This window comes from Ptychodera flava, chromosome 16 (genome assembly GCF_041260155.1).
Source record: "Ptychodera flava strain L36383 chromosome 16, AS_Pfla_20210202, whole genome shotgun sequence".
NCBI classification, from domain to species: Eukaryota; Metazoa; Hemichordata; class Enteropneusta; family Ptychoderidae; genus Ptychodera; species Ptychodera flava.
The window spans coordinates 17,514,105-17,531,583 of NC_091943.1; the positions used below are offsets into that span (position 1 = coordinate 17,514,105).

Consider the following 17,479-nt stretch of genomic DNA (forward strand, 5'->3'; position numbering starts at 1 on the left):
AATCGACTGATCGAATACAAGCTAAGTGGCCATCGACCAAGTCGAAGAGAGCTGGCGCAGAGGTGAACCGCAACAGACAACAGCACTGATGAGAGAGTGCAATACCTTAATCATCGATAAAGATGGAATTCTGCATCGAAAGACCGCAACCAGATTACAACTCATTCTGCCCCAACAATACAGACCACTAGTCTACAAAGAGCTCCATGAAGATATGGGACATCTTGGTGTGGAACGGGTAGTAACTCTGGCAAGGGACAGATTCTACTGGCCTCAGATGCAGAAAGACATAGAACAGTACATTACAAAACACTGCAGCTGTATCAAGCAGAAGAAACCAAATGTGATGGCGAGAGCACCACTGACAAACATCGTCACCACATCGCCATTTGAGATAGTATCCATCGACTATCTGCACTTGGAGAAGAGTAAGGGAGGCTATGAGTATATTCTGGTAGTAGTCGACCACTTTACTAGATTTGCCCAAGCATACCCAACCACCAACAAATCAGGTACAGCAGCAGCGGAAAAGATCTTCAACGATTTTATTCCACGTTTTGGATTTCCGGCCAGACTCCACCATGACCAAGGTACTGAATTTGAGAATAAGCTTTTCGCACAACTCCAAAAGCTTAGTGGTGTGAAAGCGTCTCGAACATCGCCTTATCACGCGATGGGGAACGGACAGGTGGAACGCCTTAACCGGACACTTCTGTCGATGTTGAAAACCCTTCCAGAAAAGCAAAAGTCCAACTGGAAAGATTCACTCAACAAAGTGGTCCATGCATACAACTGTACAAGAAATGAAGCAACCGGATATTCTCCATTCTACTTACTGTTTGGAAGATCTCCACGGTTACCAATCGATATCCTGTTTGATATCAAAGAAGACAAGCATCAAGGCGACTATCTACAATATGTAGAAAAGTGGAAAAATGGAATGCAAGAAGCATATAAATTAGCATCCCAGAATTCCAACAAGACAGCAGCGCGTGGAAAGAAGTACTACGACCAAAAAGCTCAAAGTACTGAACTCCAACCAGGTGACAGAGTGCTGGTACGAAATCTGACTGAAAGAGGCGGACCAGGCAAACTCCGATCATACTGGGAAGAACAAAATCCACGTCGTGACAGAAAGAAAAGGTACAGACAGTCCTGTTTATGAGGTTAGACCAGAAACTGGCCAAGGAAGAATCAGAGTGCTACATCGCAATCTGCTCCTGCCCTGTGATGGACTACCTGTGGAAATAGAATCTCCAACAGCGCCTACATCAACCCGCCAGGTGAGAAGACGAAGTCGGAGACAGAGACCGGACAGCCAGCCAACTGAAGAAGTCAGTGAAAGTGACAGCAGCAACACCAGTGATGAAGATGAAAATTATCATTACTACATCACACGGCCTAGCAACACTGCAGCAGTTGATGAGCAGACAGACCAAACCCAGACGGAAACACAAGTGGATCAACCTGGAGATGTCACACATCATGACTTAAATCCAGAAATTCCTAGTTTCCAGCCAGCCAGATCACCACCTGTAGTGCAGCCCCATGAAGAGCCACCAATGCCACAGAGGGACAGCACCACAGCAGCAGATCACCAAACTGAGCACCAAGTACAACCATCAAATGTACCTGAACGCTCACAAGGTGAGTCAACTGTTAATGTGCCAAATACAGACACATCAACAAGACGATATCCAGCCAGAGAGACCAGACCACCATCTATGTTAACGTATACATCGATGGGACAGCCTGAATATCACCGCATCGACCCACATGTCAACGTTGCCATGGTTACACCACCACCAGCATCGCCACGACAGCCAACGCCGATGTGGTACCCACCATATACACCACCACCAGCATCGCCACGACAGCCAACGCCGATGTGGTACCCACCATATATGCCAGCGCAGCCTACACTATATCCGTGGATGATGCCAATGATGCAACCACAACCACTAGTGTATCCACATGGTATATATCTGACACCAAACAATGCACCAATCCATTGCTGAGGACACTGCATTAGACTGAATCTGACCTGGAATGAACTGTGGTGACCTGAACGGTTTATAAACAATTGATGACCTTGATTGACCCACTTGAACTCTTAGTTCAATTAACTATTTGGCTTGAACTCATGCAATTATTTGGACACTGTTTTAATTGTTTCTAGCTAAACACTGCCAAAATACCAAATTCACTAACAAATTTGGATTTGCAACGGAATATTATGAAATTACTTGCAAAAGAATTTCAAAAACAATTGTAGACATTGTATTGTTGTACTATGTAACTCACTGAATAGACTTCTCATAGTATTGTTTACGAATGAGATGAACTCTGTGATACAAGACACTGCCATGAAATTGAACACTGCCATGCAAATGCTGAGCAATGAACTCTTATTTCAAAAGAACTGCTCAGAAGACTTACAAATTGAACAGAATCTAACATTTTGCTTCTTTTTGGCAAATGTCTGGGACGACATTTATTTAAGGAGGGGAGAGTGTTGGATGTCCAGTAAACTGACTAGAAAATTTTTGAGATCAACATGACCTACAATGATGACCTCTGGTTATATGCAAATGACTTGTGCAAATGACTTGTACAGATTTTTAAGTTTTGACAAAATTGCAAACTTAGTAATCAAGCTTTGAAAGTGACTACTGATGACGCGACATGTATCGATATTTATCAGACAATATTGGACACATGAAATAAGACAGTATTGACATGAATTATTGAATACTTTCTGACTTTTATGTAGTTGTGTAGGTTGACCCTTGGCGTGTCTCATTTTAAGTGACAAAACTAACCATGCAAGGAGATGTTACGCAACGTTTACAGACGTCATTAAGATAATCATTAATCAAAACAGAAGACCAAAGACAGACATTGTATAGACAGCCAGCATTGCACTCGAGTACAGGACATTGAAGGAAACAGACCTGACACTGCCACAGATAGACAAGACGTGTATACATTCTACTACCAGAGTAACTATCTCTGATGAGGATTTATTGTATTACGGTTTTCACTACTCCTGTCAATAAACCCAATTCATACCAATATAATCGACACCCGTGTGAGGCGTGTAAGACTTGCATAATGTGATATGGAAGGGACCATCTCCGGACGGGTATGGCTCCCACATTGTCCACTCACAGTAACACAGTAGTAAACAGCAACACAAAATCTGACAGTGGACAGTTTATTATAAGTGAATCATCGTTTATGCAAGGATAATCAGTATAAACAAAAGTTATATGTAAATAAGCACAGTCTGGTTTAAGCATGGGTGAGTGGACAATGCCATACCCATGGGAAAATGGTCCCTTCCATATCACATTATGCAAGCTCCAAGCTTGGCGCTTTTTCCCATGATTCAAATTACATGGGCAACTTCCTGTACTATTTCTATCAGTTTTTGTAAAAAATCTTGCGAGTTATAAATGGCGAAAATAGCTATTCCGGGGTAAGTGACCACAAAGCTAGCAGATATGTAAAAATCATCCTTGGTGAACTTCCCCTTTAATGGTTGTACACAGTATTCGATATATCTAATTCTGTATTTTTTCCATTTTATATTCTGAATAATTACATTAAACATATTTCACTGTCTCCAGTACATTTCATTTAAGTATTTTCACTTCATGCACTTTATCCCTTTCACACATGTTCAAATATCTGACCAGAGAACAAACACTAAATAGTCCAGGATGGGAGCTACAGTGTCATTGACGCTATTTTTTATTAAACTAATAATATTCCCAGTCGGTAAAATTTACCTAACAAATCGTTGTTTTTACAGGCTGCAATATATTTTCTACATCCCTGATGTACTGGGTATGTATGTCTGTACGTCCAGCTGTCCGCCTACTGCACCTACTTATAAGCCACTACACACCACTCCATATATTGCTTTGATATTTGTTGTGGCAGTGCATCATAGGTAACTGCAAACACGTCAGTGGTGCTGTTGCATAACGATCATGCTCGTGTCAGGGATCATTGCCAAAGGACCACTGCGAGCCACGTACTAATAGGCTGTCTCGTTTATTGTTACACTGACCAGTGTCACTGAATTAGCTTGCAAAAGAATGAAATTGTTAATCAGTGAATAAATCAACCTGTGTCTGTTTATTACTAACAATCCAGCAATGCTATTTTAACTGTGGCAACATCATGACATGAACCATGTATCTGTTAGCTGTCTATAATGGTTGCCCTCTTGTGTAGAGAATGTGCTACGAGGAAAGATTTCACAACTCGAGCAGAAAATGTTCACGCTTTCGGAATTATTGTCTTCTCTTAAGAAATAACTTGTCCGGTAGGTCTCAAATTTGGTTTTCAGGTGCTTTGGGATGACTTCATCATTGTGTGACCAAATGATGATAAGATTTCGATATGTAAATATTTGGGCCAAATTTTATCATTTCTTGTGAAAACAGCATATTTTTCAAAACTACCAGTTATGCTACTGTAAATGTAAATTTGCATATAAGCAATGAATAAATACCTAATAAATTTTGAAGAATTTTCCAAATACTGCCATAAAAATCTGTACAATAGCTCACACCTGTACAGTTAGGTTATTCTGACATGTGGCAATAAAATTCTGTGGAAAGAAGTATTTCCATAATTCAACAGACATTTGTACTCTCTGCGGCAGGGGACTTGTTGCACCTAGTACCTGTAGCTAGACTGCACATGGTGCAATTTCATTGATGGAATTGTGTTCCGCTATTGAAATAGAGAAATGTTTCAAGACATGATAAAAACTTATATTTGCAAGCTGCTCAAAGTCAGTGGCTGTGCCTGGTAAGCTATGTGTTCTGAAATATAATGAAATCTGGACTATTATATAACATTACAAGGCTTTAATTTGTACAATATTTACCATGGGAACATGCAATTATTTCCTTGAAACAGACAATTTAATCTAGTCCACACCTTTACCAAGTACTGCATTACGATGACACAAGGACATATCACCCCTTACAGAAAGAACCCAGGCATAGCTTTAATAATGAGCACTTTATTACAACAGAATTTAACAATTGGTGCAGCCCTTCAGGATATATTACAGAGAAGTAATTAAAATGACAACTGAAAAGAAATATGGACGAAATTGATGTTTGTTGTATGTAGATTGTCAAGGAACAGATAGGTTATGTCAAAGGTCAACATGTCACATGTCAAAGGACAGAAACCATGTGGCCTGAATTACTGGCTTTGTGTTTGTTTCAAAATGACTCAGTGCTGACTAGTGGAGTGCTGGTTGGCCCTAGATGATGCAAGTGAAAAGTTTACACATTAATAAAAGAACCTCCCCATAACAAAATCGTCCCCACAATGTCTTCGGCAATTAAAGGAAATTTTATGATTTGGAATTTCATTACCGTAAAAAGCACTTTTACAAACACTTGGATAAAAAGTGGTCAGTGAATAAAATACAACATCATGAAAAATTTTAGTGTAACATGAAACCTCACTTTTGTCCATTCAGCTGAATCAATGCATGCCTGTCAAGTTTTGTATTTGATTCTGCAGCCATCATTACTTCAGAATGCACACACTGGACACTGTGAGACAAAAGTATCAATGGTTTGAAATTTGTTAAGTCAGTCTTACCTTACTGACATCGCTTTGGTTCAGCCCTGGCAATGGTTTTCAATAGAGTGGTTAGGTCTATACACTTGGAAATGGGGTTGAAGAGTTGAGAAGGTATGCAGTGCAACAAATGAAGTCATACAAATGAAATACCATAAAATACTAGTATTTGTCATGGAAATTCCGAAGTCATGGCTGGGATATCAGTTTCATATGCTTTGGCAGATTTAAATCATATCTCTTACATTTTAAATATCTCTCAAGTAAATTTTGGATGTACATAATTTTCATCAGCTGATAAAATAATTTTAAATAATGCACAATGCGGGCCCATCAAGCATCATTAGGGGCAACATCAAAAGTTCAATATAATAAATCTAACTTAATTGCTTAAGTTTGGCCTCAGACCCCCCCACCCCCCCTTCTAACTTAACTGACCTAAAATTGAAAAACATTGCGGACTCATACCCTGTACTTATTCTTTCAAACGACGAACCAATGTACCATTGAATTAAATAAAAATTAAAAACCTTATAAAGTAACAAAAATACGGGTGACTGGATCGGTTTTAGCGTACAAAAACAGCCTTGAAAACGTAAAATTTGCCAAAAGACGTTAAATTGTTTTGACTGCACAGAAATTAATTTGGCCAAAAACCCCCACCCCCAACTTAAGCAATTAAGTTTTTTTCAAACATCGATCTTTTGACGTCGCCCTTAACAGTCCTTAAATTGAAATCATCCACTGATGCCACTATAGGTGAAATTAGAACTTAAAGGGAGGTGGTCATTGGAACTGCGCTTAAAGGTCGCTAGGGACCCCTATGACCAATGTAAACACTGTATCCAAGGTATGTTGTCGATTGATGAAAGTTATTGGTCATAATGTTCATCGTAAAAATTTAAATGTTGCAGCGGTGTTGACATATATCTATATATAGCACACTGTCTGTAAACAAGAAGTCACACATGCTCAGTGCCAATGAGCCCTTCCCTTTAATTATTTCCATATTTCACAACAATTAAATGGCACCAATTTGCAATGCGATTGTAAAAAAATTTGGTTCAACATTTTCAGTAAAAAATTGTCTGAAAAAAGCAATTAATTGCAGGATTGTGATAATTGTAAAGATGGTAATTCATCTTAATGGGCATTTACCTTTTGAAATTCCTTTCAAGCATTTACATTTGGACATACAATTTATGAGTATGGGTAACACATAATAGAGGCTGTTATCAAACATTATGAGGTAATGTTAGAGTCTTAATACAGCTCGTTTGATTTTATACCACGGGCTATTTCAAAATAAACTGTTATAGCGCCCTCTATGCACAGGCCTAAAAATACTTTTGTATTTCCTAGCTCCGAATATCTAGGGTTGAAAGTTGTTCTTTCTGCCAAGTGCTGTTTCAACATAGAATGTCGGTATTACAGCGTCGTCCATGCCAAAGCTTTAGAATGCTTTTTTATTTTCTTAAACTTGCAGTAAGATTGCCATAGATACAACAGGAATCAGCAGAGTGGCAAGACAAGAAATTCATGTAATACATACAGTGCAATCTATTCACAGAAGTGAAAATATTCTTTTAGTACTCTATTTCATAGACTTTTCAAATATTTTGCAAAAAAAAGAGCAATATACACTTTAAAGAAATATGTAATACATCTGACTTATTCTTTAAAAATCTTACACTATATGTTTCATAGATTTCTGTCGTCTTCTCTTGCAGAAAATGATGTACGGGAGAAATACCAATGCAATGCAGAAGCCATGGAGCAAGACACACATACTCATGTCCATTCCACTAAGCCCAAGCCCAAATATCCCGAGCCGCCTGTTTTTCAGCTCTTCCAGTCTGAGTTCATGCTCTCGCTGGAGCCTGTGTTTTGCTACAGTTTGAATGTTGCGAACTTTGACCTCTGAGTCCATGACCCGGCTGAGCTGATCCAGGGCTATGTTGTTGATGTGGTAGTAATCCTTCAGGAATGTGAGCACCTTACTTTCCTGCCATTCAGAATCCTCAGATTCCTTACAGAAAGGACACAGCTCCATCGGAGGAAATTGAATCTTTGGATGCTCCGGATCCTCCGTTTTGTCTCCATGTAGTCTCTTGTTGGCTTGATTGTGAGCTCTCCATAACCAAAGGACTGCATCATCCGGTGTCTTTACTGTAGAGTCTATAGTAACAGCCATCTTTCCAAAGTTTTCTGCACATTCCCGGCAGCCAAAGTACTCTGCGATGTATGCGCTCATCGCCGGTAAAACTTCAAGTTTTTCGTCAAGTCTGTCTGTAAACACAAGTGTGAAAAATCTTTTTACTTCAATTATCTGGAAAACTATTATACGTAATGCTTGCAGCGTGACACAATAATATTATGTAGTGTAAGTAAGGATGTGAATGGGTATTGTTTGATGATACACTTTAAAATGAAACGGTTTTACTGTACATCTTATTCAATGCCAATGGACAATATTTTACTCTAAGATTAAGCAGGGAAACAGCAGAAAATGGAAAAGTTTATATGCATAATTCTTTCAATCCATGGATTCAGAACCGTTTCTGATGTTGAGTAGTAGGTCTCCAAAAATTTCTATTATTCTGATCCATACAGTTCTACGGAATAAACAATATAGCAGCCATGCAAACTACTCTGCATCATATAGTACACTGACTAGTTTTTCAGAAATAATGAAGGAATTATCAAAACTTGCCTTGAAAGAATGACTTGAGACAGTACATAATAAAGACAAAAAAATGTTTATTTCTAATTGCTTTTCTGACAAAACCTGTTTAAACCCAAAATGCTTAATGGTCCAAGGAGTTATCAGTAGTGAAACTGAAGGTCTTTAGTACCTAATGTTAAAGGGCAAGTAGTAACTTTAGATGGTATGTTTTAACTTCTTTTGTTTTCTAATGTTAAAAGGGACAAAGTCGGCCATTTTTTCATGAATTTTGTTTGATACTAGATACTACTTACATTGTTTGACATGTTGAAAGATAATGAACTGGTGACCATGCATATATTTGACCCTGGTTTTAGACATAATACATGAAACCATCGCGAGAATGAATTAATGGTCATGACCATTAATTCTTTTTTGCAATGGTTTCATTTAATTTGTCGAAAACTGGGATTGAATATATGCATGGTCACCCATGCATTCAGTATCTTTCAACATGTCAAACAATACAGGTAGTATGTCTGTCATATGAAACAAAAATTATGAAAAATGGCCAACTTTGTCCCTGGCAACTGCAAGTTGTTCTACTTCCGAAAGCATATTGAAACATCCACTGTTTAGTCTGTCAACACAGCTGTTGATGTGTAAAATGCATTTTATTGATAAAATTTTAATTCTTGTGCAGACCAGAATTTCACTTGTCGACAATAACAATGAAGTCTACACATGTACAGGCTGAGAATATCTGCGTATCTCAACTTGTTTTAGGGAGTAGAACAAGATACTGTATTGACATTTGATAACAAAATTAGCGAAAAAATCATCGAAACTTACAGCTACTGTAAAACAAAACCATCAAACTTACAATATTTATGGGTGGTTGCAGCACTGACTGTCAGGCTGTGGAATAAAGTCCATAGTCCACAGGGATAACCTCTGTAGATTTCCTGGCTTCCCTTACAACCAACCCACATCAACCTGGCTGGCAAGTATGTATCAGGCGCCTTTGAAAAAAATTACAGTGAAAACAGGATGAGGCTACAGTAAATAAATTGTATTTTGTTTTGCATCCACTCAAATTTGCCCAAGGTAGGTGGGTAAACATTTCAAAAACACATGCAAAAACTTTAACAAAAGAAATCTATATGCCATTATTTGACAGTTTTCTGTTACATGCTCATTTCAGTAATTGCAATTTTACATTATCACATGTTTCAATGGTTGTAATACAAGCAACCTGGTGGCTGATACAGCTCCGCTGTGTGATGTAGAGTGTAACTATTTGAGACACGTGTTGCTGAAGGTGGAAATTTTTAATAGCTCACTTCAGGATTGTCTGACCAAATATGGTTGCAAAATACATAATTGAAGATTTCATCATAATTTGAACATATCAAATTTAGATCATCCCTTATATCAAAGCTATCAGCAGAGTAGTTTATGATCAACTTTTTTGACCAAAAACGGCAAAGATTGCCCCAAAAATACAAAATTGCAGATTTAATCATAATTTCAATACATCACATTAACATAATGCCTTAAAACGCCATGCCCGTATATATCCGTACACGCCCAACTCACGCTCAGCGCCATGCACGGATATATCCGTACGCGGCCTGAGGTTCGCTCAGGCAAAGTTTGGAACTTGATTTCCCGCGTTTAACAGGTCACCTGACAAATAAATCCATTCTTTACCCTTTGAACCCACTTCAGGTCCATATAAGGACTAAAATTATGACATCATCAGTTGTAGCTACGGCAATTTCCAGTAATTGAGCGACCTTTCGAGGAAATCGGGTCGACTATTTTTAACGTGAATCAGTCCCGATCGATCAACCATATTAGGATTTTGTTCATTTGCATAAAAAATTTACATACATTAGTATTCAGAACGTACTCCAGCCAATCACGCCACGGAATTCACGCGTCAATCGAGCGATTTCCCGCCCTTTGTTATGAAAATCACGACCTTTTCCTTTCAAATGTAGATTCAGGGGTCAAAATCTCTGCTCGGGGATACCCTACAACATAAAAACATGAGATCACAAGCCAAACTTACTTCCTGGTTGAGAAGAAAAATTTCACCGGTGCTTTTTGAAATATTAAATTTTGATTTTGGCGCCTTCACGGTATTTCGACGACAGACGGACGACAAGGCGCGAATGACACATGCATATACACAGACGACAATTTCTGTTACGACTGGGGTTGTCGAGTCGACTGCACGAGTAGACTGTCGCCAGTACAAAGGCAACACCAGGCAACCTTGAGAGCGAAATGTCGTCGATTAGGGGTAAAGACGGGTGCTTTCTTCTTCAATGCCGTGTCCTTATCACGATGAATGGGGCAGTTTGACGGCCCCGTTAATCCAATATACGAGACTGCCGGCCTATGCGAAAAATTTCCTGGCCGGCTTCGGAACGCGGGGATCCGTCTGTGAAAACTGTCTCAAGCAAATGGTAAGTCACTCATTTGTGATTGCTATCTATACGTAACACCTTGGTAATCGATTATTTTCGCCAGTATAGCTATGTCTGGTCCTTATAGTTCGTCATTTGCCATGTAGGCCTACAAGTGTTTTCTTCATTTTGCCGTGATCTGAACTTTTTATGAGAAATAGAGAATCGCGGTTGGACATGGATAAAGCTTTCTGACGTCGTGTAGTAGGGTATTGTACCATGGATCTATTTTTGTACATCCACGATTGCACTGCTTCCAATTTTACAAGTGCATAGTCAACGAGTGCCTTGTGATTTTTCACCTATTGCCACGGAGGTGGCAAGTGTGTTTTCTTAATTTTGCCATAGTCTCACATATTAAAAAGAATCGCGTATGGATAAAGCTTTCAACAAACGTCGTAGAGTATACTTTATGGCTTCAAATTTCACAACTACAAATTTAGGTATCTGACAGTCTGTGATAGTAAGGACTCGTGATCTTTGACCTTTTGCGACGGAGGTGGCAATAGGAAAGACAATGAAAGACTCATGTTTTGTGTTTAGTTGAAGCCTAAAGCTTTAGTATGAAAATGAAAACATCTCTGTGTAATGAAAATTGGAAAGTAATCAGAGTTACCAAAATGATAGTTTTCGTAGTGTGATGAAATAAAGATTGACAGAAAATTAAATTACTTGCTTATATAATGAAAATTAAAGCACAATAAGTTAAATATAAACAACACTGGTCCACTATGTTTTATGCTACCATAAAACTATTGGATTGACCATGACAAAGACCATGCAGTCTATCACAGAGTGGCCGTGCATCAATGAACGAACTGTATGTCTCCTTTAACTTTTCAGTCATCTTGCAAGCTTCATCAATCTGATAGGACACCGGCAGGTTGTCCAGCAGAACCAGAGGTAAATTCAATAACTTGTAATTGAAATAAATATGATATTTTCTGCCTAAGTATTGTTGCCTGCATGGAATTCTTAATATTATGAAAAACTTTAGAATCATACTCATAAAAATGACAGTAACGTAGGCTGTAGAAGGCTCATCACGGTGCCCTTTATAGTCATGAACAAGACTATACATGTGTGTAGGCATTGTTAAAAATTGTTCAGATCTGAATGGAGCTTGTGGTATCAATTATACAATTTTTTTTTTCAGTCATATGTTGCAACCGATTGTGACTGGTCGACACAAGCAAACCTGCCACAATCAACACAAAAGTTTTGTGGTGTAAGTTTCTTCTCCATTTTAGAGTGGGTTTTGATGTGTACGATAGATCAAAGGCAAGCCTATTGACATTATCATTGGATTAATTAGTCCCCACGGACACCGTCCGGGGGGACTTATAGGTTTGGTCATGTCCGTGCGTGCGTGCGTGCGTCCGTGCGTGCGTCCGTCCGTTCACGCAGATATCTCAGAGATGCAAGGAGCGATTTCATTCAAACTTGGTACAAGGATTACTTCATATGTCATACAGATGCACGTCGATTTGTTTTGTGATACGATCCAATATGGCCGCCAGGCGGCCATTTTATTACGATATTTTCATGTACAGAGCCATAACTCAGACATGTTTCAACCAATTTTATTCAAAGTTGGTACAAGGACATTGACCAATGTCATAGATATGCACGTCGATTTGTTTTGTGATACGATCCAATATGGCAGCTAGGCAGCCATTTTATTACGATGTTTTCATGTACAGAGCCATAATACTCAGACATGTATCAAGCGAATTTATTCAAAGTTGGTACAAGGAGATTGACTACTGTCATACATATGCATGTCAATTTGTTATGTGATACGATCCAATATGGCTGCCGTGCGGCCATTTTATTACAATTTTTTCATGTACAGAGCCATAACTCAGACATGTTTCAGCCAATTGTATTCAAAGTTGGTACAAGGACATTGACCAATGTCATACAGATGCACGTCGATTTGTTTTGTGATACGATCCAATATGGCCGCCAGGCGGCCATTTTATTACAATTTTTTCATGTATAGAGCCAAAACTCAGGCATATCTCAACCGATTTCATTCCAAGTTGGTACAAGGACATTGACCTATGTCATACATATGTACGTCTATTTGTTTTGTGATACGATCCAATATGGCCGCTAGGCAGCCATTTTATTACGATGTTTTCATGTACAGAGCCATAATACTCAGACATGTATCAAGCGAATTTATTCAAAGTTGGTACAAGGAGATTGACTACTGTCATACATATGCATGTCAATTTGTTATGTGATACGATCCAATATGGCTGCCGTGCGGCCATTTTGTTACGATTTTTTCATGTACAGAGCCATAATACTCAGGCATATCTCAACCGATTTTATTCAAAGTTGGTACAAGGACATTAATCAATGTCATACATAGTAGGTCTTTCTTGTATGTAGGTCATTCTTGGCCATTGAGCGCTATCTGTATCAAAGTATTTTATCACAGACCTAATTAATGAAGAGGACTCTATCCTCTCTGAGGACATGTAATCAAAGTACCCATTAACAAGTGGGGACTGTGTCATCAACAATGACTTGTTCTTTTGACTCTTTGCAAGTCCCCACCTTTTTAGTCCCACGGACACCGTCCGGGGGGACTTATAGGTTTGGTCATGTCCGTGCGTGCGTGCGTCCGTCCGTGCGTCCGTCCGTTCACGCAGATATCTCAGAGATGCAAGGAGCGATTTCATTCAAACTTGGTACAAGGATTACTTCATATGTCATACAGATGCACGTCGATTTGTTTTGTGATACGATCCAATATGGCCGCCAGGCGGCCATTTTATTACGATATTTTCATGTACAGAGCCATAACTCAGACATGTTTCAACTGATTTTATTCAAAGTTGGTACAAGGACATTGACCAGTGTCATAGATATGCATGTCGATTTGTTTTGTGATACGATCCAATATGGCCGCCAGGCAGCCATTTTATTACAATTTTTTCATGTACAGAGCCATAACTCAGACATGTTTCAACCAATTTTATTCAAAGTTGGTACAAGGACATTGACCAATGTCATAGATATGCAAGTTTATTTGTTTTGTGATCGGATCTAATATGGCCGCCTGGCGGCCATTTTATTACGATTTTTTCATGTACAGAGCCATAACTCAGACATGTTTCAACCGATTTTATTCAAAGTTGGTACAAGGACATTGACCAATGTCATAGATATGCATGTAAATTTGTTTTGTGATACGATCCAATATGGCCGCCAGGTGGCCATTTTATTACAATTTTTTCATGTACAGAGCCATAACTCAGACATGTTTCAACCAATTTTATTCAAAGTTGGTAAAAGGACATTGATCAATGTCATAGATATGCATGTCGATTTGTTTTGTGATACGATCCAATATGGCCGCCAGGCGGCCATTTTATTACAATTTTTTCATGTATAGAGCCAAAACTCAGGCATATCTCAACCGATTTTATTCCAAGTTGGTACAAGGACATTGACCTATGTCATACATATGTACCTCTATTTGTTTTGTGATACGATCCAATATGGCCGCTAGGCAGCCATTTTATTACGATGTTTTCATGTACAGAGCCATAATACTCAGACATGTATCAAGCGAATTTATTCAAAGTTGGTACAAGGAGATTGACTACTGTCATACATATGCATGTCAATTTGTTATGTGCGGCCATTTTGTTACGATTTTTTCATGTACAGAGCCATAATACTCAGGCATATCTCAACCGATTTTATTCAAAGTTGGTACAAGGACATTAACCTATGTCATACATATGTAGGTCTTTCTTGTATGTAGGTCATTCTTGGCCATTGAGCGCTATCTGTACAAAGTATTTTTATCACAGACCTAATTAATGAAGAGGACTCTATCCTCTCTGAGGACATGTAATCAAAGTACCCATTAACAAGTGGGGACTGTGTCATCAACGATGACTTGTTTAAATATGTATTACATCACTGAGACTAGGCATGGAAAAGAAAGAATCATTGAAACAAGCATCCTACATTGATATTTACTTATGAGAAAAATTAAACTAAGTGGTTTTGTGCAAGATTGCTCATTGATTTTGATTTTGAATTTGATTTTATAAAACTTTACTTTGATATATTTAACATGGCTTATAATTAGGTACTGTACAATGCCTATTTCAGGAGGAGACTAGAGAAGAAGATGAGAAAACCAGCACAACTTATAATGATAACAAGGTAACTAACTCCTTAAAAAGTATGAATTACATATTAATATTCATGTATTTACCTCTAATAGGCATGTTATGTTCATAGCAATTATAGTTGTGGTTTGAAGGTAAGGGAAATTAGGTACAGTCTTTTTACTGACATATTCACTGTCACACTAAATCAATGAATTGTTATTAATGCTGGGTTATATTCAAACTACTTAAATCAACATTTGTGATACCGTACAAAGCAGATGGACGGTGCCAGCTTCACTTTCTTTTTCCATCAGAAATCAAGAAGAAAGTTTCCTCTAATGCCCCAGTAAATTGTGTTGCAGTGGCTTCGCCCGCTGTTATTTTATTTTGGCTGTTTGAACATAACTGTAAACATCTGGCTTTGAAAGGCTTTGATTGAGAAAGTTTTATTTGAACATTGCTTCTGTCATACATACAGAATATTTGCAAACAAGATAAACATGATGAAGGTGACCATTGATGTCATAAAGAAAGCTGTGAAAATAAAGTATGTAGAATTCAAGTAAGCTATGTCAAGTACACAATAATTGAATTAGCAGGACAGGCAGATAAGAATAATATTTAATTCTCTTGTGTTCTGACATATCTCTGTCTTTTTCTCCGCTATAGGATAAAGAAAAAATACAGAAACTACAAAATGAAGTGGAAAGGTTGAAGACGGAGATGGCGGAGATGTATTCCACAAGAGAGAAGAGAATCAAGGCTGCTAGAGAAATTGCTAAATTAGAAAATTCTGAAATTTATCAGCATGCAAATCTTCTCTGTAGTAACCAAGATAGGTATTCCGTTCAAAATTTAGCTGACATTGACCTGGCTGGCCTCTTGTCAGAGCGGAATCCTGTTTTGGTTTCTTTTCTGGAGGAGATTTGTATGCCAAATACTGGAATCCAAAGTAACACTCAGTATCTTGCACATGCTGTAGAACTTATTTATGGGGCCAGACATCACAGATTCATTAGTCCTTTCATGTCAGCAGTCCAGGTGGTTTTATTTAGTCTAACTAGAAGCCGCCTGGCTGTTGACCTAATGGGTCATGTGACGGCTGGCCCTTGCTATGACGTTATCAACAATATTCTTTTCAAAGGTACTTTTGATTTTCCACAGGCACCAGAAGGGTTGGTTGAATTTTCTTTTGATAATGAACAACGAACAACAAAGAATTACATCAACAGAGATGGCAACAAGGTTACTTTAGATATATTTACAAACATAATTGCTTCTCAGCTGGATCCAGACTCATCTCTTCAATATGAGTCTGGGTTGAAACCGAGCGAGTGGCCGGAGATATCAGAGACTGATGTAACCAATAGAGAGGACAGTATGATAAGTTTAATTCAGTTATTGAAAATCAATAGCCTCATATGTTAATAATTTAATTTCATCTGCTGCAGTAGTTGTGAATTCTGAACACACATCACAGACTGACAATATTGACACATATTTACAACGACAACATAACAATGACAGTACCGAGATTGCCCTAAGTGTGGATTCATCCACACAAAGGGTGAATCTCGAATTGCAAAGTGTCGAAACTGTGGCATTTGGATAGGTAAGTACAGAAGAGAAATGGAAAGAGAGAAAAAAAGAACAACATTCATCAACCTAAGCAGAGAGAAATGAGAAAGAAGAGGAAATTATCAATTCATGAATGCACTGGAGAAGTGAAGATCGATCATGAAGGTAAACAAACTACCCAAATTATTCAGCTCGATAAACAATCACAAAAAGATATAAATAAAGTTAATATTTTTGTAATGTCCCCTATTTTTGTTAATCCAAATTGCCCTGAATCAGTTAAAGAAGTCCTCCATTATATTGGGAAATTAGCTAATATTAAACAGTATGTCAATGAAGGGAAAGGGAATGGGACTTGTAAATTCAGGGAATGGGTTATAATCAGGTGTGATGGCTTGCCATATGTAATTATCAGGAAAATTTTATCGTCAGATCATGAGGGAATATTTTCATGGGTTGTTTTAAGGACGGGAATTTTACATGAAGAAATTAATTCAGTTAAATCATTTGTTAAGGCATATTGGGAAGTAATTTACAGGGACTTTGCTTTCACTCAGGGATACTCCTCAGACAGATCACTTGAATTTGTGAAGAAGTGTTCAGATCATCATGTTTCCTTTGACCTTCTTCACAAATTCAGGGATTGTCTTTGGAGTGAACTGTTACATGAATTTCATGTGAGTAATCCCACTGCTGATGTATCTGCCAGTTCATTTTTGGCTGGTTAAGTGCAGCAGCAGTGAGTGATCCTCACTTGAATTTCCTGTACAGTATATTACTACGTCATTTACAGGGAATATTTCTCTTTCGGCAGGGTTCCAGACAGAATAATATGGTCATCCTGAGAGCTGGGAGACGCCTTATCCGCACCTTGTGGCACGGTCGAAATCATCCGTATTATCAACTTGTTGATGTATACGATGAGATTGACCGTGCCAGGTATCCACCAATGCTTCTCCATACACTGGAGAAGTATGAGGCCATTTCACGATGTG

The 17,479-nt window shown here is 38.3% G+C and overlaps 2 protein-coding genes and 1 long non-coding RNA gene across 5 annotated transcripts in view; 2 read left to right on the forward strand and 1 right to left on the reverse strand.

The window, feature by feature from the left end:
* LOC139114167 (uncharacterized) overlaps positions 1-9,773 on the forward strand; it is a 42,517-nt gene extending 32,744 nt beyond the window's left edge. Inside the window, exon 3 of the long non-coding RNA XR_011547812.1 lies at positions 7,350-9,773. This is a non-coding gene — a long non-coding RNA (uncharacterized lncRNA). The remainder of the gene's footprint in view (positions 1-7,349) is intronic.
* The window catches only part of LOC139114160 (sulfhydryl oxidase 2-like), a 179,112-nt gene that overhangs the window by 117,089 nt on the left and 44,544 nt on the right, over positions 1-17,479 (reverse strand). For 2 of the 3 annotated variants that reach the window (XM_070675724.1, XM_070675723.1), the window contains 2 exons: positions 9,168-9,306; positions 7,292-7,908 (listed from right to left, as the gene is read on the reverse strand). The exons of the other annotated variant lie outside the window; for it this stretch is intronic. In XM_070675724.1, the coding sequence (XP_070531825.1) occupies positions 7,307-7,908; positions 9,168-9,306 (741 nt within the window). In that variant the 3' untranslated portion in view covers positions 7,292-7,306. Of the gene's footprint in view, positions 1-7,291; positions 7,909-9,167; positions 9,307-17,479 lie in introns of those variants that run through there. 3 annotated transcript variants of the gene reach the window in all.
* Positions 11,566-16,434, forward strand: LOC139114166 (uncharacterized). Its single transcript, XM_070675731.1, has 4 exons — positions 11,566-11,664; positions 11,918-11,989; positions 14,905-14,958; positions 15,576-16,434. The coding sequence occupies exons 1-4, from the start codon at positions 11,584-11,586 to the stop codon at positions 16,332-16,334; spliced, it is 966 nt and encodes a 321-aa protein (XP_070531832.1). The 5' UTR covers positions 11,566-11,583; the 3' UTR covers positions 16,335-16,434.

Bases quoted from the DNA above. Each gene is read 5' to 3' on its own strand.
- LOC139114166 (XM_070675731.1), top strand. From the start codon at position 11,584: ATGTCTCCTTTAACTTTTCAGTCATCTTGCAAGCTTCATCAATCTGAT. The intron at 11,990-14,904 runs GTAAGTTTCTTC...TGCCTATTTCAG, and splicing joins CAACACAAAAGTTTTGTGGT to GAGGAGACTAGAGAAGAAGA. The intron at 14,959-15,575 runs GTAACTAACTCC...TCTCCGCTATAG, and splicing joins CAACTTATAATGATAACAAG to GATAAAGAAAAAATACAGAA.